Here is a 25,854-nt window from a genome sequence, read left to right as displayed (position 1 = left end):
GACCAGATGTGTACGAAAATTTTTGGGAGATACCCCAGCATAACAAGTCACCTAGGGCTCGATAACACGGAAAGAGCCCCACCAGAGCTCAATCGTTTTGACACCATAGGTATCTGGGATGAGTAAATTTTTCCCTTAGAGGATTTATCGTAAATTGTAGTTGCGTAATATAGTAGGGATATTAAACATATCAGAAGGAAGTATATTATTTCTCCATTTTGCGTAGACGGTTATCTTTGAGAATACTGTTTTCAGAGTAATTACGGAGTTTGCTCCCAGTTAATCATGATTGAAAATTAATTATGATTGAAAATTCTACGTGACACGCGTTAGAGAAAGACCGCGTTAGCTCTCAGTCGATCAAAAATATCAACCCGTTGATGACTCAAAGAATTGTTTGCAACTATATCAGAGTAATAAACATGAATTTGTGTTTCGATACTTAAACGTAGCATTCCGCAACAAGCGACAGAGACAAGAAACCGAGACATGTGATATATAGAGCGAGACCGAGACAGCAAGTGAACTTCACTCCTTAAAATGAGTATGCGACCGAGACAAGAGACATACGCAAAACGTGCGTCTATACTTCAGTATATCAGATGTAGAAAAAGGTCGTATAACTGCTTCGAAACTGTTCTTTTAAAAGCTACTGAAAGAAGAAAATGACGACACATTTCTCGTATTCTCGTATCTTTCGAATGAAAAAACGGAGATGTATATATTCTATATTTAACACTAGGCGCGAAGAAGGATTTTATATTTTCTAGGATGATAACATCCGTGCAGGATTTTAGTTGAGGTTCAAATAGTGGTGGGTTCTTAGGCACTAACTTGATTAGCAATTCGTCTTCCTCGTTATTAAATTTTATTTCGCGAGTTATTATTTTTAATAAGAAACCATTTACAAATTAGTGCTGAAACAGAAATGTCGCGCAGCGACCGACTTGGCTACTGCTCTTGAAGGAGACTGACGAAACACAGATAGGCAACAGTCGTTTGTCGATTGTCTTTGATGAAACACGAATTCACTTAAAAGTCAAATCGGCAGTAAGCTAAGTGAACAGTCCAGTCCATCTGGCATAGATTTCATATTTTGGGATGCATAAGATATTTTGTTCATCGATTATTTCAGAAGGGCAAACCCATCGATATCAAGTATTATATAAACTATATGGTACGATTAAATAAAGAAATCAAGAAAGGAGCTACAAATGAAGAGGAAAAAATGATCTTTAGGCAATATAATGGATAGTCTCGATTGTAACAATGACAAAATACGAGAACTGTACTTCGAACTGCTTACGCACTCACTTATTAAAGTCCGGTTCCTAGCCACTACAAGCAATTTGCGTATCTCAGAGGAATAGGTACAACAGGTAATGAGATTTGGATCAAATAAAGAGATTATTTATCAAACTTGGAGATATTTTGAGGCCAAAATAAATGATCCTAATTGTGCCAGTTTAATTTTAATATTCTATAAATAATTGCAGTAACAAAACTAATTTCTTTTTAATTATTTTAGGTTTCATAACTTATCAACAAATTGAAGACAAATATTCAAATAGCTCTCCAAGAGGATTAAAACCTATAGATAAAACTGTCGTGGAACAACTAAGACGGGAAGCAACTGTTATATGTGCACCTTCCGATCCAGATCAATTGGAAGAAACAAAATGCAACTTATTGCAGTCCCCATGTCTATTCAACATTAAAGATGATCCATGTGAAAGGATCAATTTAGCTTCCTCTAGACCAAATATTGTAAAGAATCTAGAACATCTTCTTCTGGACTATAGAAAAACAGTTGTGCCTCCAAGAAATAAACCACGTGATCCGAAAGCAAATCCAGTGTACTGGAATAATACCTGGGTTAGTTGGGCAGATTGTGATAATGTATTTAAAGCCAAAGTAGCTCATAACCCCATTTCTGTGATGGGAATCGTATTAATTATAGGAGCGATATTAGTGCTAGCAATTATGATTTTAATTTTATCAAAAGTAAATTACGATAAGAAACAAAAACGTAAAAATCAAAATGCAAGTCAAATTTTAGTTCAAGAAAATAATGTGTAGATTATGTTATAAGATAATGATTAACATCTTCTTTAAACAATTCCTAGCAAAATTTTTAAATCCAAACTAAATTTACACCTCAAAGAGAGATTACGAAGATAGTGGGAAATGTTTTTTAATATAATTGGAAACAGTGAGTGACTCTTATCATAGTTGATAGCATCTTGTTCTTTTTCGTCTGAAGCCAGATCTTTTACAGTTTTACAATAATTGTATTTTATCTTCATTAGGATGATAGGCATCGTCTTATAGAGATTTTACATATTTCGAATGCTCTAACCAATCATTTATCGGGCAACTTAGGCGCTCTCAACTATGCCAAGACTAACAGTTAAGATCATGTTATTGTATAAAAATGTATGGTAGTTAAGGATTATAGTATTTTTATTTGTGTAAAAGCACTATTTAGTCCATACTTTTCACTTTTATTTGAGGACTTTTATTTTTATATAAAAGAGATCTCAAAACAGTAATTAGATATCATTAGATTTTAAATAAAATGTAATATAATTTTAACTTATGTACATAGGAACACAAAATAAATATTTTTATTTTTATGTTGTTTTCTTCTTGATAGAAATATTTAAAAAATAACGTAGATATTATTGATAACGAACATAACGGTGATTAGGATAAGGGGCCATAGTATTATCTGCATTATCCATTTCAGCTGTCTTGACATGTAAGGGAGAGTGGTACACATTAATTCATAGTACACAATAAAACACTGTTATTAGTACTGAATTAAATTGGCGCCACATTGCCACTAGCTGCAATGGATACTAAGTACATAATGCATTGCGTTTTTATATACGGAGTAGTAGACATTACACGACGTTTTTTATTGTTCTTTGTGCCTGAGATTTAAAAACTGGAGCGTTTATAAAAAGGTATATTGCCTATAAATAAATAGTTTTATTTTAAGTATATATGTTGTTATAATACCTGTAATGGATGCCTTTTGACGTATAAATATCGTTGCCAATAATTGCCGGGTTTTACGTTTATATCCAACTGAAACTTTAAACCTGTGGTAGTACACATTGAAACATATAGTAGAGGTACACAATGACACGTGTTTATTGTGTACCATACTTAATAATTCTATACCAACGGCATTCTATTGCAGGTGTACCATGGTAAGGAGGAAGAAAGAAAGATCAAGAACCAAATTTATAAGTGAACAAATGACCACAGCAGTAACAGAGGTTAAAAAAATGGATGGGCACTTCGCGTTGCGGCAGATATGTTTGGCATAAATTTTAGCACATTAAGGCGATATGTTCTAGAAGAAAAAAATGATCCAAATGCAAAAATGGAGCCAAATTATGCTGTTGGATTAGTATTTAACACATAGCATGAGACGTCGATGTGTGATTATATCAAGAACTGTAGCAAAATGGCTTTTGGGTTGAATACTCTAAAAGTCAGAGAATTGGCATATGAAATGGTTGCTAAAAACAATATCACTATGCCAGAATATTGAAAAGCCAACAAATTTGCAAGCAAAGATTGGTTAAGGGCATTTATAAAAAGAAATTCATCATTAAGCCTCAGAAGGTCAGAAGGATGTTCACTGTCAAGGCTTACTTTATTTACGAAACCAAATGTTGACCGATTTTTCTTAAATTTGGAGCAAATACTAAATTAAGCTTAAATTTGGAGAAATCAAGGAAAAGTGTCATTTTAACTAGTACCTATACCAGAAATAAAAGACCTTTCTTATAACACGGAAGGTAAGAAAACCCCCACAGTCAAGAAACTGAAACGAAATATTTGTGAATCTTTTAGCACAAAAGGCTATAAAAAGGGCCCTCCTAGAAAAAAGACCAAGTAAGGTGAAAGTGATTCAGAAACGGATTCGGGAAGTTTAGTGTTGACAGACTCTTTGTCAAATTTATGAGTAACGTCTATTGTGTAGCCAAAATTTTAGAAATTGTGAAAATTTTAGAAGTGAATTTAAAGTTTCATATTTGAGAAGTACAAAAGTTTCCAATTTATTTTGCTTTTCAGATGTTCCTGATATTCATATGGGTTTGAAATTTGATTTTGTTATGTTATTGGCAGCATCTATATATGCAGAAAACAAACAACTGTCTTGCTATTATAGATTTGGTTTGGAGTTTAACAATTTTATTTTACGGTAACTTGAAGAAATAATAAATATTTTTTGTATTTAATCATTGTTTTTAACGGGTTATATTATCTACTACTTTATGTTTCAAACTGTACCACTGGTGGTACACATTGATACAAATTCAGATTGCATATTTCTGAAAATTTCAAAGTAACTAGTTTTACTTTAAAATCCACAAGGAATCTACGTTCCTGTATTTGTCTGTATACCATATATTAAAAAATTAATTAAAATCCTTTGTAAAAGGTATATATTTAAAAACCCAAACGGGCTGTGTTAGACAGAACGTTTTCGAAATACATCATTCCATCATCGGTGTCTAGGAGTACATGAATGTAGCCACTAAATATATGGGTAAAAACCCGTTAACAAATAATTAGTTACATTTGTTCGACATTATATCTTATAAATACTTAAGATGTTAAAGTTACCGTTGGATTAGGTAACCAGTTAATTAAGATTATTCGCCATGTTACCTAATCCAACGGTAACTTTAACATCTTAAGTATTTATAAGATATAATGTCGAACAAATGTAACTAATTATTTGTTAACGGGTTTTTACCCATATATTTAGTGGCTACATTCATGTACTCCTAGACACCGATGATGGAATGATGTATTCCAAAAACGTTCTGTCTAACACAGCCCGTTTGGGTTTTTAAATATATACCTTTTACAAAGGATTTTAATTAAGTTTTACTTTAGTCCTAATAACTATCAAATTTTATAGACAAATGTATACAGATAACAAAACTCTAAATTGAGATTTTTTCGAAGATTGCATTCCGATGTTAGAGTACATTTCCTAAAAAAATGTGTCATTGTGTACCAGTTTCTTCTACATAATCACATCATGAGAGCTTAATAAATAAAATGGTCTGTGATAAAGACTGTGACATTGGTGCTAGTGTGATTTAGCCATCGTGCAGCAGGTGGGACGAAAGATATCCTTAATTCTTTCATTGACAAAAACAAGTTTTAAAACACGTAAAATACGTTTATTGATAACATTGATAACTGCATTGCATGCTTATTATACAATGGTTAAGGTAAGACGCCGTCGATAGATAAACAGCAAATATAGGTATTGACGTTGCTTTTCATGACATTCCGATTTTATATCTAATATGTAAGTTATTGTTATACAAAATATTTCTAGTCGGTAACGTATAAACTTATTAGGAAAATTATTCTTATGATTTTGCTTTAAGAAAAATTTTAATATGTATGTTTTGTTTACGTCAAAATCTTTAACCCATTAGCGCCCACATGGTATCAAAATCCCTCTCAATTTTACTGAGGCGCTACTGGAAATGTTTAAGTGGGAGTTCTATGAGAAATCATCTATATCAATCAATTTTCTTGATCTCACCATTACCAGATTAAATGACCACTTCGACTTCAGTATCTATAGGAAACTCACACAGACTGACCACGTAATACCATTCTCATCTAACCACCCCCTGTCACACAAATGCGCAGCTTTTCATAGTTACATCCATCGCCTAGAATCCATTCCACTTTCAGATTTAAACTACAAAAAAGAACTTAACATACTCAGACAAATAGCAGTCAACAATGGATATGATCTCCACATCATCAACAAACTCATCCACAAAAGACGCCTTAAGACCCTGCAGGAGACTGCGTTCCCCAGAGACCTTACCACCAAACCCAATTACGTTTCACTCCCATACCATCACGAAAGTTTTTCTAGAGATATTCAGAATCTTATCCAACGTTCGGTTGAAAATATCCATGTTTCCTTTAAAGTACCCAATAATTTGGATCAGCACATATCTAATTCCAAAGATCCCATCAATTATATGAACCGTAGTGGTGTTTACAGACTACAATGTTCAGATTGTGATGCCACCTACATAGGTGGAACATGTAGATCACTGTCTTCACGCTCTCTAGAGCACACAAAAAGAGAAAACTCTTCCACTTTCTCTCAACATCTCCAAGAACACAACCACACCCTTAATATCCCAGAAGACGTTTCACTTATTTACAATATTCCCCAAAATATCCCCTCGCAAAAAATAATACAAATACACTTTTAAAAACAGTAGAGGACAATGATCTATGATAGACTATATTCTGTCGAATAGAGAGTTGCACAGCTCTCAAATCTTGGATGTAAGACCACTAACATCAGCAGAAATAGGAAGCGATCCGAATGAAAACACATATATGTGATAATAAAACACCAGAATACCCCGAGAATACCCCGAGAACATAAAAGTCGAAAGTTAACAGGATGACTCCACAAGATACCTAATCCAAAAAAGAATAACCGAAAAAAGCAGAAACATATATATGAGAGAAAGTGATGGAGTCGAAGAAAGCTGGGCAAAAATTAAGTCTAATATCTTCGCCTTGGCCAAGGCAATTCTTGGTGAAAGAAATATAAATAAAAATAAATCGTTCCTAAGGCGAAAAACTCCATGGTTTTGTACAGAAGTGAAGGAACATTTTAAAGAAAAGCAAAAAACTTACCTGAAACACATTTCAGCCAAAACACAAGAGGCATACCATAATTACAAGGCAATTAGAAACGAAACAAATGCACTTATAAGAAAAATAAAAAATGATCACTAGGAACGCATTTCGAAAGAAATGAAACATGATTCTTACGGTCTGCAAAAGGAAATATGGCGCTAGAAATTGATGGCATCAGTATTGAACAAGTAATGGAAATAAAATACACCTGGGAATTACACTGTCTAGCTATGGAGACCTGGACAAAGAAGTGAGAGATCAAGTACAAAAAGCAAATAGACGGCAGGATGCCTTAATAACACTATATGGCGAAACAGACACATTAACACTGAGATGAAGTCAAGAATTTATAAAACCAGTATAAGACCAATAATGACATATACCTTAGAAACAAGACCCGAGACAGCCACAATGCAAAAACTACTGAAAACGGCAGAGATGAGAGTACTGAGAAGAATTAGGTACAGGAAATACGATAAGACATCGAAAGAGAAATGAAGCCATTAAAAGAAAATGTAACGTACAGTTTGTAAATGAGTGGACACAAAATAGAAAAAAAAAATACAATAAACACATAAGCAGAATAGAGGAGACCCCTGTCGTCAAAATAGCAAGGGATAAGTCACCAATCGCCAATTAACAGGGGTAATAAATTCAACCCCTGAAATTCAAGAATTGAAAGATAAGGTTGTTGAAAAAGAAAATGTAGAAAAAAGAAAACTGGCAAACCAAATTAAACGAAAAATTAAACAGAAGATAGAACCTAAAGGAAAAGCTACGTACAACAGTGAAATAGAACGGAAATCTGTGGATGACACTTTTCCTGAAAAACGAACATTATACCGATGGCAAAAGAAGGGATAAAGAGAAATGATAAGAAGGAACAGGAATCCGTGAGCGATAACGAAAATTTTGAAGATGATGATTCCGATGTCGCTTGATTGTATTGTAATGGCCTGTATTCCCTCTGAAAGTCGAAAGAATGCTGGATTAAATGTCAGGAGTGCCAATCCTGGTGTCACTCTGAATGCGCTGGGGTCGATAAAATATGTAAGATATTTTATTGTGATTTATGTTCTGAATTGTTTTAATGTGTGTTACTTTTTTGTTAATATATTAACATTTTTATTAACACTAAAACATATTTTTTTCTAGTATACTCTGCAGCCATGTCATCATAGGCAAGGAATGTGCCTATGATGGCACACTTGACATTTCTGATATTTCAATTTTTTAATATAAAAATCCACATTCCCTTTGACCTTTATATGTCCAGCTTAATTAATACATTCAACTGAACTAGAAAAAAAAAATGTAACAGATATGATCATGTATTTTAATAAAAAAAAAACGAGAGGTGAAATTAGGAAATTAGGTATGTCATCAAAGGCATACTTCCCCTATATGCACAAATTATACCTCGTTCTTTCATTGGAAATATCGCGTAAGCTAATCTTTTTACTGTTGATTAAATTTTATTTTTCTCTATTAACGTATGGTCCTAAAGTTTTGGGAGAAATTTCACCTGGTCTGATTGAGAAGCAAAATGCATTTAACAAAGAAGGCCATGGAATTGAAATGTCATCAGTTATTGACATTTAATAAACAAAGCAGAATATTTTGGTTTGTGCTCTGCAAAATGTCTTATAAAATTGATATTCGTCGAGGTGTTTATAATATGGTTGGGCGAATGTCGAAACGAGATATTGTTAATATTTATTGAGATCAAAACATAAGCAAATCGACAATTTATTGCACAATCAGAGAATGTGAAGAAGGGATACCATGTGTTAACTTGCGTAAAAGTGGCCGACCGCGGATTTTGAACCATATAAGAGAGGCAAGACTGACTGAAGCAGCTAAGAACAAAATTGGGGTCTCACAGCGAAAACTGGGGAGAAGATTTCATGTTGGAAAGACTACAGTATACAGGACCCTATCGAGTAACAATATTATCTACCGGAAAAGAAGGAAAGCTCCAAAATACACAGAGGATCAATTAGACAGAATTCCGAGATGTTGCCGCGCGTTAAGGCGAGTGCATTTCGTCAAGTTACGCGAGGATCACAAGGACTAGTACGAAACTAACAACATTACCTTTGTACCGAAAGCAGACAGTCCCCCCAACCTACCTCAGGCTCGTCCAATTGAAGAGTTCTGGGCAATATTAAGTCGGAAAGTCTATAATAACGGATGGAAAGCACAAAATCAGGAACAGTTAAAACGCCGCATATACACAAAAATTAGAGAAATTGACGCCGACGTCGTCCAAAGGATGATGCAGCGTGTCAGGGGAATTATTAGGCAAATCGAAAATAATGGTCCCTTGTCTGTCATTTGAATTTTGATTTATAATAAGGATAGCTAAGTTAAATTGTTGAATAATTTAATAAAAGTATAAGATTATTGTAGTCAGTGTTATATGCTTTTGAAATTTTTCCCAAAACTTTAGGACCATACGTTACGAGAGTGATCGAAGGAAAAATATTGGATTATAGTTCTTGCACACTCTCCCCAATAGCATAATATCGTGAGGCGCCACTGAGTTAAAGTAAAAAAATATTTTTGATGCACCATTGACCCAGTAGCCTTATTAATATAATTTCTTATATTTTGTCCTAAGTGTCAAATTGATGTAAACATTACATAATTTGATTATGAAACGTAAAAATATATAAAGGAAAAGAAATCAGCCGCGTCCCTGACATGTACCTTTTCAAAGTAAAGTTCATGAAGGATCATGAGGAAATCACACATGTTAAGAATTTATCACAGAAGATGAGATAATATAAATAAAGGTAAATTTTGCAGGTTAATCAATAAATGTCAGTTCACAATATGTACTAAATGTAAAATACCTATGTATGAAATAAATGGTAATTTTCAAACAGTTTCATGATAATGGTATTTTGAATAGTCAGATCAAAGTTGAATTGTCAGAAAAAATGTATTTTTATTATCAGTATTTATTAAAAGTATATAAAATACAAACTGAATTTTTATATTGAGCGTTTGGAGAAAAATATATACTTTATAGATATCTACATAAATTGGGCTTTGATGCAGTACAGTTAGAAAGTATAGATTGGAAATTGTTTTTCATTATTTAATGAAATAATGCAAATAAGTCGTTTAGATGTAGTGTATAGAAAACTTCTGTTATCTAAATTTTTTACAAAAGGATGGGGGTCAGCTGATAATTTACAAAGATTATTCAAATTTCGAAAAATAATATCGAACAGAGACCGTTCTTATAGATTGGTGCCAAACACTTATCCTATCAAAATATTAAATATCACGAAGAAAGCTGACTGTAGAATAATAGAAGGCAAATTCCGAAGCCCTTTTTCTAATTTCCTACCTGGGCTAGTACCTGAAGTAGTACAAGATTGCTATTTTCAAATGTTGCTTCCTTTGAAGTGGAAAAGTGATTACAAACCAATGTGCATTCATCTAGCAGGGACAGGTGATCACTATTTTTGGCGAAGAAGGAATTTCATGGCTAAACCATTACTGAAAGAAGGTATTGGAGCTATTATATTAGAAAATCCCTTTTATGGTGTTAGAAAACCAAAAAATCAAATAAGATCTAGTCTTCACTATGTATCTGATATTTTTGTTATGGGTGGCTGCCTTATATTTGAGTGTATAGTTCTTCTAAACTGGTGTGAAAAATATGGTTTTGGTCCTTTGGGAATTACTGGAATTTCTATGGGAGGTCACATGGCTTCTTTGGCAGCGTCAAACTGGCCCAGACCTCTAGTGTTAGTTCCTTGCCTATCATGGTCCACTGCATCTTCAGTATTCACAGAGGGAGTAATGAGTGAGTCAATAGATTGGGAAATGCTTCAAACACAATATAAATCCAATAGCTTTCTGTGCAATCAGCTGTCTAAACAATGTCACATCATTGATAACCCCTTTTTGTGTGACCTTATTCAGACTGTGCTAGGCAATATTTTCATAAGATCGGGGGAACGAAAAATAGAAGCAGTTAAGGATCTGGATATTCTATTACATTTCTTTGATGATTCGAATATTCGCATGTCCAATATAACACCCCACCAACTGATCAATTTTTTGAATAAGTACTGTAATATAAAGCATAAAATGTCTCCAATAAAACAACCGTCGCCTGGGAAAGAATTTACTTCTTTTAATATTTGGAATCCAACTCAACGACCCAAATTTAACAAAAAAATAATAGAAGTAAAAATGAAAAACAAAGAGGCCTTGTGGTTCATGAGGGGCATGATGGATGAATGTACTCATTTGAGAAACTTTTCTGTCCCTTACGACACGTCCTTAGTGATATCTGTTTGTGCCGCAACGGATGGATATGTTCCCAGGAATGGAGTGTCAAAGCTGGAAGATATCTGGCCCGGATGTACTGTTAAATATATTAATTGTGGACATGTAGGTGGTTACGTATTTCATCAAAAACTTTTCAGAAATGCCATTATGGCAGCCTTTGAACGTGCCAAAAAAAAGTTAGGACCACCTCCACCCGGCGATCTCAAAATTTAAAAAGACTTCCAGCATTTATAACGATTGCCTTAACAGTAGCAAATAAATTATACCTACTTAAATATTAAATTGATGTCTGTAGTGAGATATGTGTAAAACATTTTGTACAATTTTTACTGAACCGAATTAATAAAATAATAATAGGCTCTCTTTTTGTAGCTAATATAGTTTAGGAATATAACAGAGTTGTAGGCTATTTAGCGGATGCATATTCAAGGTAATAGTGAATCCTTTCTGGACATCTCACTGGTTTCAACGTCACTTCTAAACAGGGTCGTAAGCTGGACTGTTTTGGAAAAAGAATTGCTCAGCTTAGACAAGTATGTGAGTTTTGCATCGAGTTAGAATCTATGGAGAAGCTATGAGCATATTAACGTATGTACTAAAAACGGCGTAGGTAGGCGTGGCTAACTGTGATATCAATATGGCGGTGGCATCATGGCCGGACTCAATAATAATAAAACTACTTTAAAAATATGACTAGTTATTCCGAAGATTTAAACATAATCTAAAAAAGTGCAATACATTTTTAATAAACTATGATTTATTTATCTCGCGGTAAACACTAAAAACACGGTATATTATACATAAAGATAAATTAATACAGTCAAATACTATTAATTTATTCTCTGAAGTACGGGCCATTACTTTGTTTACATATTTGTATACTAACCTGTAGAACGTTATTCCTGAAGATTTTTTATTAACATTGCTTCTGCCACTGCAACTACGTTGAGAACAAGAAACCATTATTATGCACTATCACAATATATTATTACAGTTTCTATAAAAGTATTATAAAACTAAAAATATTCGAAAAACAAAAACGTAAATAAACATATACGATCTGTTAAAAGTGGCAAAACAATATGGCCGAAGTGAGGTCGTTTTTAGTCACGTGATGCCCTCTTCATAGATTCTAACTCGATGGAGTTTTGAGATAGCGAGCAAAAGGCAGAAACAAAAAGACGGGGATATCAATCTAAAGACCTGTTTAAATGAGGAGGTTTTTGTAAATGCTTTTGGCTTGATTGGTCTAGGATGCGAGGATGTCAGTTGATTAAGGGTCTGAGTGCGGCACAGGAGTTAGCTTGTGTAACATCAAATGGGAGATATGAAAGGAAACAACCATACTGGTGGAACAAGTGGCTTGAATACCTGAGGACAAATTGCATGAGAGTAAGAGGTTAAGAATAGTGCAAGCAGGAAATTTGGAAGAGAGAATGAATGAATTGAAGCGAATGAAGAATGAATACAGGAATGAGATAAGAGGATCTAAGAGAGAAAGTGGAGTAACCTGCTTCAGGATCTCGAAAAGGATATCTGGGGACAGGGCTTCAATATTGTTTGTACCGAATTAAAGGGGAAAAGGACATCCTACCTCCTACCTGAGGAGGAGAAACTCAGTTTAATACGGGAGGGAACTCTTTCCTCAGGTAAAGGATATGCGTGAAAGGGTTATCGGTTTCGTAGAGGCGGAACCCCTTACTAAGTTGGAACTCGGCGAGGCTGTTGGACGGATGAAGATCCGAACGGCACCTAGCATAGACGTAGTCACGTCAGAGACAGTAAGACTGGCCGCACTAATTCACCCACAGGTTGTCCTTATCCCGAAAGGTGGAGATGACGAGGAAGGGGTGCGCTTTCGGACAATTTTCCTTCTTAGTTCGGTAGCTAAATTGTAGAGAGCTGGAAGAAAAGCATACGCTGAGCGACCGCCAATATGGTGTTTGGGCCAATAGGTACACCATAGTGCTTTCATGGAGTTAAAAAGGAAATTAATGACATACTTATTTGTTTATTGTCCTTATATTAATGGTGCATTCAGAATGGTGCATTTTCTACGCAAAATAACCTAAGACCGGGCACTTATATTGAAGTAAATAGACGTGAAGACATCCACAGTTTTAGTGACGTCAGTGCAAAAGAGTAAAATCACATAATATATAATTTTATGGGAAAATAAATGTATTGCTTTTACTATTTTCCTTACAATTTCATATTTTCTCACCTTTTAAACCTTCCTTAGGTCTCAAAAAGCAAATTAGCCAAGATGTCTAGTCGTTCTCAACGTTTAGTGAGACTAACAAACGTCATTTTATTTTGATATATAGGACGGGGCGATCGAACACCCGATCCCCGCTTGAGATGCGAGGATACTCAGCACTGCATGGTACTTAACTACGACGTTTACATCGTGGTAACTGTCAAACGCAAAATTATTTTATTAAACGTGCGACTTTTAAATGGTCGTTAATTTTCCTGATTTTTTTTTTTCACTGAGATTTTCTTTCGAATGAAATCTCTAAAGTAGTCCTCAAGTTATAGCGTGGCAAGGATTCATTTTTACATCGTAGATTGTACAATTCGTGTTAATATCCCGAGAATCCCGAATTACTTTTTGCAGTGCAAGGTTAAATAGAAGATCCAAAGGCCATCTTCGTGTTATAGTCCATTTTTATAATGGAGGGCCTTTGAAATCTTGTTCTGCACCCGACTCTCTGTTTTCTGTGCCTATGAGTGTAAGATTTATTAGTTGAACAAGTTCATTGGGTATCATCATCATCATCAACAACCTGTATACGTCCACTGAGGGACATAAGGCTGTATCTCTTTAGCTCTTTCCATCTGTATGTATTTTGCAGCTTGTATCCAGTTACTGCTAATATGCTTCAAGTCATTAGTCCATCTGATTTGTGGGTGTTCTCTGGTCAGTAGAGCTTCTTGACTTGGTCTCAACTCGACAATATGTTTTGTCCATCGGTTGTCTGATAATCATTAGGTATACCAGATAATAAAAGAATTGCTTTTTGAACAGAGTTTTATTTCTAACCAACAATTTACACGCCATGTATATATTTCATGAAAATCAATTTGAAAATCACGAATAAACTATTTTTTCTGTTCATAGTATATTAACAAGTATTTACATTATCTAGTTTCCATATCAATAAAGCATTTTCCATCGAAAAAGCTGCTTTCTCTAAAATCTACAAGTTCATAGTGTCAAGTACAAGAATTTCAATCAAAACTTTTATAATACTATTCTGGAATATGCGTTCAATATTAAGAAAAATATTTGGTACTTTTTTAATTTTCGCAACTTTTATTCACTTCGAATTGTATTGCAAGTTGTGTTGAATATTGTATTAAAATTTTAAAAACTGAAGTTAATAAAAAGTATGAAGTTATTTATATTGGAAATATACGGGTTGCTATAATATCTTTTACTATTGATTCATAATGATATAGATAAGTTAAAAATTAAGACATATCTTTAAAATGTATTACTTAATGCGAAAAATAAACAGTTACCATCTAAAAACAAGTTATCGTTATATATTTATTCATATGTACAGAACCACACTTTACGGTGTTTGATGTTTTAGAAAAGTAGATCTTCATCGCCCTCATCCAAAAGCATGTTTGCCTGGGACTCTTTAAGTAGCCCAGCCTCGAGAAGAGCTTGTTTTTGTTTCTCGGCTTTTGCTCTGTGGATCTTCTTTTTGTCCTGGATCTTCTTTAATCTATAGAACTCCTCTCTTTCTAACTCGTCCAGTTCGGATATGATGTAAGCCAAAGTACGCTCTATTCTTGGAATGATAACTAAAATGTAAAAATTTAATAAGTTTAGATTATACATGAATGTAAAGTATTTGTCAATAAAAGCCGAATATAAACCGAAAAACACTTACAGAAAGACCAGTCGACAAAATATATATCCTACATGTGGATGTTAAAAGTAAATCTACAATAAAGAATACAAGCAAAAGACTGATGTGTATATATACAGGATTGTGGTAAAGTATAGAACCAATTAAATATCTTTGAAACGAAAAAGGTGATAATGACGAAACTTTGCATGCAAGTACAATGACATACGACCCCTAACAACTATTCGCTCCGTGAGTGAGTCACGCGACACCTACCGTCTTCATCTGACAGTTTTGGACCTCTCAATTTGAGGTTAAACATATGTTAAATACATATGAAATTAAAAATTACTAATAATTAGTTTTTTAATTATATTTTTTCACTTTATGTAAAAATGAATGTAATATTAAGAACTTGGTTTCTAAAAATTCATCATAATTTATCTTTTCAACCCCAAAGGGAAAAGAATGGGAAAATTCTAGTACTCGCAAATGACGTTTGTCATGTGGAAGAGCCTGTGATTAAAAATAATAATAGTAAAAGTTATGATATGATATAAAAGCTACAGTCATCAGGCAGGCTGCAGTTAGCTTGAAGCTTTATGAAATATCATTTAAGGTATATTATTTAAAAATTTTCCTATTTCAATTGCATAAAAATGAAATTATGTGATATTTACTTTTTCATATTAATAGCACGAATCCATCTTTTTCTTTTCTCTAATTTATATGTAATCTTTTGTAAACCTATAAAAACTACACTCACTATTTTTGCCATTATTAGCACAATTAAATACGCAACATGTATTTGCACCTATTTTTACTACCGCCGCTACGCACGCTGGCATCGTTTCAAAATACCCCTACTATGGTTACGCACGGAGCGAATATATTGAAACAAGCAGTAATTTTAGGAATAAAATACCAATTTACCGAAATTGTTTTATTTTAATTTTTTTTTAATTGTAAATATTATTTAATATACAAAATTCTTTCTGGTATAATCTACAATAGATTATTAGAATACTCCGAAAATATAATTGGTGATTATCAAAATGGATTCAGACCAAATAGAGCCACTACAGATAACATATTCATACTAAGAACGATACAAGAAAAAGCTTATGAATACGACATAGACCTATATAATATGTATATAGACTTTAAACAAGCTTTTGATAGTGTGAAAAGAGACAGAATGCTGGAAGACCTTTGTAATCTAGGTATACCTAAGAAATACATCAGCCTCATAAAAATGACGTTGCAGGGTTCAAAACCCGCAGTCAGAGTAGATGGAGAACTGACTCCCCTGTTTAACATCAACATGGGAGTAAGACAGGGAGATGCCCTATCAACTATGCTATTCAACCTAGTTCTTGAGGCAGTCATCAGAAAAACCAATATAACCGGCCATATAAACACCAAATCAGTACAAATTAAAGCATATGCAGACGATGTAGCCATCATTAGTAGGAATAAGCCACGACTAATGGAAGTGTTCAAACAAATTGATCCTGAAGCAAGAAAAAGAGGTCTCAAAATAAACGAAGCAAAAACGAAGTATATGACAGTCAAAAGAATAACTGACAATGAAAATAATATCATAATAGACAACTATACTATCGAACGAGTGGATGCCTTTACATATCTCGGCACAGAAATCAATCAGAAGAACTCCGTAAGTAGCGAAATTAATGCACGTATTTCCAGCGTGAATCGTACATACTATGCTAATAAAAGATTGATGACATCGAAATTATTAGACAAAAGAACCAAAATGACTATCTACAGAACACTGATTAGACCCGTAGTAACCTATGGATGTGAAACTTGGGTAATGACGAAAAAAGATGAAGCCCAACTCAGGACATTCGAGAGAAAAATACTGAGGAAAGTATATGGCCCGGTACAAGAGGAAGATGGCACATGGAGAATCAGGAGAAACGACGAGGTTAATGAGTTAAATGAAGGTTATGACATTGTAAGATTTGTGAAAAGTCAAAGACTGTCATGGCTGGGACATGTGCAGAGACAAAACGATGCAAAAACAACAAAGAAAATGTTACAATGAATGCCCATAGGAAGGCGAAAAAAAGGAAGGCCCAGAACGAGATGGTTGGATGGCATGGAAGACGACCTGAAAACGATGAACATAAGACAATGGAGAAGAAGGGCACAAGAGAGATCTGAATGGAAGGACATAGCCAGACAGGCAAAGACCCATCCAGGGTTATGATGCCAAAAGAAGAAGAAGAACTGTAAATATGAAATTAACAACTTTTTTCATAATTTGTGGGATTATTTTTACAGTTTAACCCTCCAGGACACCCGCGGATTACATACGTAATCCATTAAATTTTATAATATTGCTATTCGGAATATACTGTATATAAAGTTGCCTATCTCCTTATACTTTCAGGGCATAGCATAAGGAACTGTTTTACTGTTTTAGCAAAGAATATAGCGTCTATATTCTTTGGTTTTAGTATGCGACTGTCGCTCGATGTGTGTAGGTGTAAGAAATAGATTGTGTTCTGTTACCATTGTAATCCACGCGTGTACTTACGTAACCCTAAACTAAAAATTATACTTTGTATTCGGCGGTTAAGGTAAGTTTTCTGCGTGAAAAAGATTAACAAATATTTATTTTTTATTTTTGTTTTAGTTATCAGCAACGTCCCGACCAAAAAAAAGTAAGATTCGCGACTCTAATTTTGAAAAAATGCTGATGAAATGGAATAATGAAATAGAGAACGAACAGGAGCCGAATATAGATCGTAGTGACGACGACAGCTGTTCAGATAGATGACTATAATGTTGAGCAATATTTATCTGATGATGTAGTAGAACAAGAATGTACCATGTCTGAACAAGAATCGGAACAAGATTGTGATAAAGAGGTTCAAGGGGAAGAAGATGAAGAAAAAATAATTTCAAAATACTATCTTGGCAAAGACAAAAAAATCAAAGTGGAGTAAGATGTGTCCTGCGCCTACTTCAAAACTCATATGCAACAAATATTGTTTTGAAGTTACCAGGACCAATAAGAGAAGCTAGAATCGCAAAAACACAATTTGAATGCTTTAAATGTATGCTAGATGATAATATCGTCGAAGAAATTACGCGTTATACTCTATATTGAAAAGATAAGAGCAAATTTCCAACGCTACAGAGATGCTAAAATGACCGACGTCGAAGAGATTTGGGGACTTATTGGTATACTATTTTTAGCAGGTGTTCTAAAATGTGCAAGACTAAATGTTTTGCAAATGTGGGATAATAAGAAAGGTACTGGTGTTGAAGCTATTTACTTGACAATGTCTTTAAATCTTTTCCGATTTCTACTGAGATCTTTGAGGTTTGACTTTAATTCTAGACAACAAAGGAGAGAGCTGGATAAACTTGCTCCTATACGAGACATTTTTGGACTTTTTATTGAAAATTGTCAAAAAAATTTTACACCTTCAGAACAGTTGACGAGTCATTACTTGCTTTTAGGGGAAAATGTCAATTCCATCAATACATCCCCAGTAAACCATCCAAATATGATATAAAAATAGTTGCGTTATTAGATAGCAAATATGCATATTTATACTTATAAATGGTATAAACTGGTCCTTTTGAAACTGATTGGGGTAGCGCAGAGGTTGTTAAAAGAATGGTTAAACCCATAGAAGTAACGGGCAGAAATGTAACCATGGATAACTGGTTTACCAGTATACCTTTGGCCATGGACTTGCTTCAAAAGCGATTAGCTATTGTTGGTACAATTCGTAAAAATAAGAGGGAGCTACCACAAGAATTTATAACGTCTAAAAACAGAGACATGTATTCTTCACTATTCGGATTCCTCCAAGAAAAATGTACCTTGAGGTACATTTTTCTTGGAGGTATTAAAGGATATCTTGATATTTGGCTGCGTTTACTATGGCCTCAATAAAATGTAAAGTAAAACCCCACACCATGATGTCCTGTGGAAACTTTAAGTTCTTTTGAAAAAATCCTTATGAATGCTTCTGTTTTTTCCCGAATCACACGCCTTCAATAATCTCCCACATACATCAAATTTGCTTTCGTCGCTAAAGATAACTTTGTCCCCGTGTTTGGTCCACGAAAGTTTTGATTTACCCAAATGTAATAATTCCTTTTTTAAGTTTCCGTCAACAATGATTTTTCTTTGGCCTACTCAATAAACTCCCACATGTGCAATTCTGGATAGACACGGTACTGCTATAACACATACGGACAAGAAAATACAAAGATGGGCAGAATATATCGATGAATTGTTCGATGATGAAAGAGGAGATCTGGAGCACATAGAACTTACGTCAGAAGAAATAGGTCCATATATTACAAAAGAAGAAATATTGCACGCATTAAAAACAATGAAGAGCGGGAAAAGCCCTGGACCTGATATGCTTCCTATAGAAATCCTAAAAATTCTAGATGAGAAGCACATTGATGTTTTAGTGACACTCTTGAACCAAATTTATAGTTCAGGCGTATTACCCAAAGAGTGGTTAACATCTATTTTTATTTGTCTCCCTAAAAAGAAAAACGCAAGAGAATGCAGCGATTACCGCACCATTAGCTTAATGTCTCACACGCTAAAGTTACTAGGTACTTAAAGTCATCCATAACCGAATATATCACAAACTGGACATAGACGTTAATAATACACAATTTGGTTTTCGCAAAGGCCTAGGAACACGTGAAGCTCTTTTTTCACTTAATATACTAATACAAAGATGCCTGGACGTCAATCAAGATATATACGCATGTTTTATTGACTATAATAAAGCATTCGATAAAGTACAACATAAACATTTAATGAATGTCCTGAAATCAAAGAAGATTGACTACAACGACCTCAGGATCATATCAAATTTATACTATAAACAGCGAGCAAAAGTACGTGTTAACGAACAGCTGTCAGAAGAAATTGAAATTAGATGTGGAGTAAGACAGGGATTCGTATTGTCGCCAATTCTTTTCAATGCCTACTCCGAAGAGGTCCTGAAAAAAGCTCTTGAGGGTGAAACAGCTGGAATAAAGGTAAATGGAGTTCCCATTAACAACATTAGATATGCGGACGACACTGTGATCTTAACCGAAAACATTGAAGATCTTCAGAGACTGGTGACCAGAATAGCAGAGTATGGAAAAGAGTATGGTCTAACAATGAATGTCAAGAAGACGAAATTTATGAGAATATCGAAAACTCAAAGAAATAACGAGAATCTTCTAATAAACGAAACCAACGTCGAACAAGTGGACAAATATGCGTACCTGGGAAAAATGATTAACTCCACAAATGATTACAATCAGGAGATAAAAATAAGAATAGAAAAGGCTAGAGCAAATTTCAACAAAATGAAAAGAGTTCTATGTACCAGGGATTTAAAACTGGAACTAAGAGTTAGGTTGGTGAGGTGCTATGTTTTTTCGACTTTATTTTATGGAATGGAATCTTGGACCTTGAATGCGACATCAATGAAAAAACTGGAATCATTTGAGCTGTGGGTGTACAGAAGAATTCTGAAAATATCATGGACAGAACACATCACAAACAAAGAGGTTCTGGGAAGGATAAACAAAGAAATGGAAATTTTAAATTCAATAAAAACAAGAAAATTAGAATATCTCGGACATATTACACGTGGAGAGAAATACACCTTGCTCCAACTGATTATGCAGGGAAAGATCCAAGGAAAGAGGAGCATAGGGAGGCATAGAATGTCATGGCTGCGCAACCTGAGAGAGTGGTACGGATGTACATCAAATGAACTTTTCAGAGCAGCCGTCTCAAAAGTCCGAATAGCTATGATGATTGCCGACCTCCGTCGCGGAGATGGCACTTGAAGAAGAAGACTCAAATAAATCAAAAAATAAAATTTATATCGCAAAGAAGAACCTATCAAACATACATTATAAAAACTAAGACTGCTTTTGTGGATATATTTGAGACAGGATTCCCTGAAAACATTCATCCCAGTTTCTCTAGTCCTTATAGTAGTTACTTCTCCTAGTGTATTTCTTCTCATTGACTTACGTATTCGACTTAAATGTTTTACACTCCTTTGACAAACAACTTTTGGACGGCCTGAGTTTTTGCCTCAAAAATCAATACTGTCAGCTTCACCATATTTCTTATATTATATTAAACACAGAAGTTTTTGCTACAGTCAATTCACTGGAAATTTCACGCATTGTTTTTCCTTCATGATACTGTTGGGAAAGTATTTAATATTTATTTTCATATTTTACATTTAATATTTTTCTTTTACTGTAGTATAATATGATCTAATTTAATGGTATATTCTAACTACTTTGCTTTAAAAGATATTATTTTCTGTTATTTCGTAAAATCTCATTGTCAAACTGGCTAGCACATGTGTCTGTTTTTAAGTTCGAAGAATTTGACTTCTTTTGTTATTTAGAAAGTATATCGCCAGCACACACAAAACGCTGTAAAGTATCATATTTCAGTGACCATTAAGTTAGATTATCGCCATTCAAAAGCGCCATACAATAGCGCTGATTTATGGGGGAGCACTTGTGCCATTGACCACCTAAGAACAACCAATGGGTTTTCTGACCATCTCAAGACAAAACTTCCTATTGAGACTGCATGCTGAAAACATCCAGTTTATCAGTTACATCCTATCGAGCCTCGGCACGGAGCGTCGCGACGTGGTACTATTCTACTGCCTGCTACGATCAACACACCAATATTTCAAAGGGTAAGTCTATTCTTTGTACAGATAACAGTAATAAGTAAAGCCAGCAAACTATCGTAACTTATTCACAATTAATATTTGCTATGTTCGCTAATTTATTTACAGTCAAAATATTGCAATTTTTTCTTCATTATTATTCTAAATTCATTTAACCAGCAACCTCTTGTTTTACACAAAACAGGTACTGATAAATAATAATTCCTCGAACTTTTGGATCAGTAGGTTTTCCACATGCCATTATTATATTTTACTCGAAATAAAACTCTTTATTCATACTCAAATGACGAGTGACAATTATTGTTGACAACACACTACCTACTCGTATGTTTGATTTCAACGCCTTCTTTGCGCCGAGCTGATAAACTTTCAAGAAAAGTGGGGAAAAGCAAAAAATGTTCCAATATTTAGATGTCAGCAGTTTTTGATTATCAAACAATTAATTAAATAGTAATCAGTAAAAGAGCAAGATAACTACAGGCTATAGAGATGGAGTTTTTAAGAAGAGTTAAATGCGTCACCAAAATGGATAGAATAAGAACCACAGATAAAGCGGTGGTTTAGAGCTTGACCAGGATATCCTAACCTAATTTCGAATTTCGTTTTGTTGACATTGACAGAGTGTAGACAGACACGTAAATTATTAATTAATCAGATGATGTAAATGCTTTTAACAGTGATGAGGAAGCTAGCAGAACAAGAATCATTAGGCACAGAACAAATCATTTTGAAGAACTAGACCATGAAGATTTTTTCTGTCGGTTTAGATTCTCAAAGAACACAGTTGAAAATATTTTGTAGCAAATTAAAGATACATCTCTGAAAATAGATCTCTTGAACACTTTTGTGGGTTCCATTTTATAATTTTAATTTTAACTTGGAAGAACAAACAACCACTACTTAGACCAAACTACCACACTAGAACAGAACTTGAAAATGAGAATAATATTGGTATATTGTTTTAGATCTAATGTGACAAAAGTGTCATAACTCATCTGTACTGGTCAATGTCCATAATATTTACTGACAATATTTCATAAAAATCTGATTATTGCCCATAATTTCCTACCAACATAAGAAAAATAAAACGAAACCTAAGGTTAAGTGACCATAACCGAATCTGAATGTGAAACGGCATCTGTCAGTTAAACTAGGGGTAAAGGTTACTTAACTCCTAGGGTTAACCACTGATTGTGGAACTGGCCGTAAATGTTAAGATGAAAACTGTAGGTAGTAAAGCATAGTGCAGTTTAGCATCCACATGTAAAAGGTGTCAACAATTACAGTAAGTCAACTTCATCTTATAGAAACATTATTCAATAAAACTGACCTAATAGAAAACAGTAATTTTGAGACAGATCTCAGAATGCATACTGATCATTCTGATTAGATTGCTATGTCCATATTCATAACAAATCACACATGAAGTCAACAAATCACACTATATCAATATAAATATAGATATAACTTACCATGTTCAATGGCATTGACTCTTCTATTGGTTATTTTGATAACATCATCAAGAGTTACAAAAGAAGTTTGCAGAGAAGCTAATTCAACCAACAGTTTAACAGCACTTTGATAGTTCTTCTTTAGTTTTGTCAATTGTTGACCTCCCCTAGCCAAACCAGCCAGCTCATATGTATCTGTACCATCTTGATAGCATTCAAAAACTGGTAAAGTAACACCTAAAATCAACAAAATATATTGAAACCTAAAAAAATTAAGTTATCATGTATGAATTAATAATATTTAGAAGTAAAGAATCTGAACACAAAATTTTCACTTTAGAAAGGAGAGAACAGAATAACTGATAGATAAACAAAGGTCTAACTTATATTCAATATAAAATAATTTACTTATTGTTATGGATTCTGCAAAAATAATATAAAAAAACAATACTGTCTAAAAGATACTTGCCAGCAACATTGTCTTTCTTAGTTCTTATTTTTATTTGAGCCTTGGTGACATTTTGAAGAACAACTTGATTGAAGTCACCAGTAGCAAATTTTGCTTCAGCTAAAGAAAAGGCAGCTTCTTTCATTACTTCACCCATAAGAGTTTTGGTCTGTAAAAAAAAGGTATTATTATAAAAATTTACTAAGATTGAACAGTCTATAGTTATAAAATATGTGGTTATCAATTACTTAATGATTAATAAAAATACCCTGGTAACTACTCCAGCTACTAATGATTAAAGGGACTTATCAGTATTCTGAAGAAATTCAAATAATTTTACAAATATTGGTGATTCTTACAAGAACTTATCCCCTCATTAACATTAGTTGTTCATAGTAATAAGATTAAGTATCCTTAATTTAAATATCTTTAACAAAAGTTCAAAGGATTATGTTAACTCAGAAGTAATAATGAAAAAGAGAATAATGCTGAGTTTACTCAAATGGAAGTGAAACAGTTGAAGTTTGGTTGTGATTGTAACATTAAAATAATACATAATATGATCACTAAAACTGTTTAATTTTGTAGAAAACTTTAGCGGGAATAAAATGATTGATTTGACTACTAAAACCATATTAATATAATTACTCTTTCCTATTAAAACTGTAATTTTTATTTTTCTTTCATATTAAAACATTTTAAAGCCCATTTTAAGATTGTACATAAAAATTATAGAATTAATAAGTAATGGTAGTGAATAATGTATAGTTATGGTACATGTAAATACCAACCTCAATAATTTTGTTCAAAATCATTCTAAATCTCATTTGTAAAGCATCAGCTTTCTTCTTTAATAAACTATGTCCCTTTTGGGCTCCCTTTAGCCTGGATTTCATCATCATTTGGGCTCTAAAATAAATTTATAAGTGGTCACTCCCTTAATAAAAATATGATAAGTTTCAATGTATTAGCTTTAATGGTTTAGCAAACCATTAAGTTATTTAAAAATATATTTACCCTCTAGATGGAAAAATCATTAATCTATCTTTTGAGGCCATTTTTGAGATTTAGAATAAAATATTCTGTATCTAAAGTGTGTTGAATATTAAGACTGGACCAAAAAGTCAGCTGACACCAACAGCACCTGACACTATGATTGAAGTTAAATGACATTTAAGTCATGTGATCTTTTATTTCATTTTATCCCATGTAGGTTAATAGAGAGAGAACGCTGTACGGTGTTATTATTGTGTAAAAAATATTGCCTACACTTGGGTTCTTAATTTGAAATATTTGTCCTATAATATTAAAACAATAAAATATTAAACGTAATATCTCTGAAAATAAATAAGAAGGGATTTTTGGATCAAAAAATATTGTTGTCTATATTCATCTTTGGCCAAGGCATCTGCTATTATGTTACCCTTTATCGTCCCGGAATGTCGTTTCATCCAAGCAATAATAACTTCTCCACCGAGCTTTGAAATTTCATAATACAATTTTAAAATCTCTATATCAAGATGGGTTAATTGCTTGTATTTATTTGTTAAGCCTATTCTTTCTATTGTACTTTTACTTTTTGTAAATCTTATACCGCCCTTTATTTTCTTTATTAAAACGGTCAACGAGCAAACTTTAATGCCATCATTTGTGCTCTGTAGATGGTTGCTTTATTAATTACTTAGACGTAGCCTATATTACTATTAATTACTAATTATATTAATTACTTAGAAGTAACTTATATTTATACTGTTATCCAGAATTATGTTAGTTTACTTCGCATGCAGTGTTATTTCCTTTTTTCGAAGCATCAGTAAACATATAATAATAATTAGATCACGTCTTCTGAATTTCTGCATTCAACAGAACAATGCATTCCGCATATATTTTTGTTCAGCTGGCTTAAATTTGTTGTTCTAACTTAGGAAATGATTTAAGTAGATGTTGCAGCTGGAGCATTTATTCTGAGTAAAATGTTATAAAATTTCAAAATATGTAATATCGCGAATACCTTCGAAAAAAAAAATGATAAATCGAAACAACTGATTAGAATATAAAAGTTTTAATGTTCACTAAGAAAATACATACAAATCTGTCCCAAATCCTTCATTCAGTGCGTCACTAATTTTGACGTCATTTTGACGGATTTTAAGAATGTCGAGAATTATTGCATGACATTTTAGTCTGACATTTCATCTGACAGTTGCAGGATCGTAATCGGCTAAATGTGAAAAGGTTATTTTTCATTTAAATATGGAATAAAAACTTTAACAATTCAATTTTTTTTTAATTTACATTATATTGGAACGGCAGTT

General features: G+C 33.4%; 2 protein-coding genes and 1 pseudogene across 3 annotated transcripts in view; 2 read left to right on the top strand and 1 right to left on the bottom strand.

Annotated features, from left to right (window-relative positions):
• Nucleotides 1–2,636, top strand: part of LOC140441841 (arylsulfatase B-like) — a 62,142-nt gene extending 59,506 nt beyond the window's left edge. For both annotated transcript variants that reach the window (XM_072532785.1, XM_072532787.1), the window contains exon 8: nt 1,529–2,636. In XM_072532785.1, coding sequence (XP_072388886.1) covers nt 1,529–2,079 — 551 coding nt within the window. In that variant the 3' untranslated portion in view covers nt 2,080–2,636. The remainder of the gene's footprint in view (nt 1–1,528) is intronic.
• A 6,728-nt stretch (nt 2,637–9,364) lies between these two features.
• Nucleotides 9,365–11,330, top strand: LOC140440800 (protein ABHD18 pseudogene; annotated as a pseudogene).
• Nucleotides 11,331–14,057: 2,727 nt separating this feature from the next.
• LOC140441840 (V-type proton ATPase subunit D) lies at nt 14,058–24,715 on the bottom strand. The gene is made up of 5 exons (XM_072532784.1): nt 24,557–24,715; nt 24,331–24,448; nt 23,561–23,708; nt 23,113–23,328; nt 14,058–14,856 (listed from the first exon to the last, which is right to left on the bottom strand). The coding sequence occupies exons 1-5, from the start codon at nt 24,595–24,597 to the stop codon at nt 14,636–14,638; spliced, it is 744 nt and encodes a 247-aa protein (XP_072388885.1). The 5' UTR covers nt 24,598–24,715; the 3' UTR covers nt 14,058–14,635.
• Nucleotides 24,716–25,854: the final 1,139 nt, after the last annotated feature.

This window comes from Diabrotica undecimpunctata, chromosome 5 (assembly GCF_040954645.1).
Source record: "Diabrotica undecimpunctata isolate CICGRU chromosome 5, icDiaUnde3, whole genome shotgun sequence".
Lineage (NCBI taxonomy): Eukaryota > Metazoa > Arthropoda > Insecta > Coleoptera > Chrysomelidae > Diabrotica > Diabrotica undecimpunctata.
This window is presented reverse-complemented; position numbering and strand designations above follow the sequence as displayed.

What these genes read in the sequence shown, in the direction of transcription:
- LOC140441840 (XM_072532784.1), bottom strand. Translation starts at nt 24,597, where the DNA reads ATGGCCTCAAAAGATAGATTAATGATTTTTCCATCTAGAGG. An exon ending in ATGATTTTTCCATCTAGAGG is followed by an intron (nt 24,449 to 24,556) that starts GTAAATATATTT and finishes AATTTATTTTAG; the next exon opens with AGCCCAAATGATGATGAAAT. An exon ending in TAAGAAAGACAATGTTGCTG is followed by an intron (nt 23,329 to 23,560) that starts GCAAGTATCTTT and finishes TGTTGATTTTAG; the next exon opens with GTGTTACTTTACCAGTTTTT.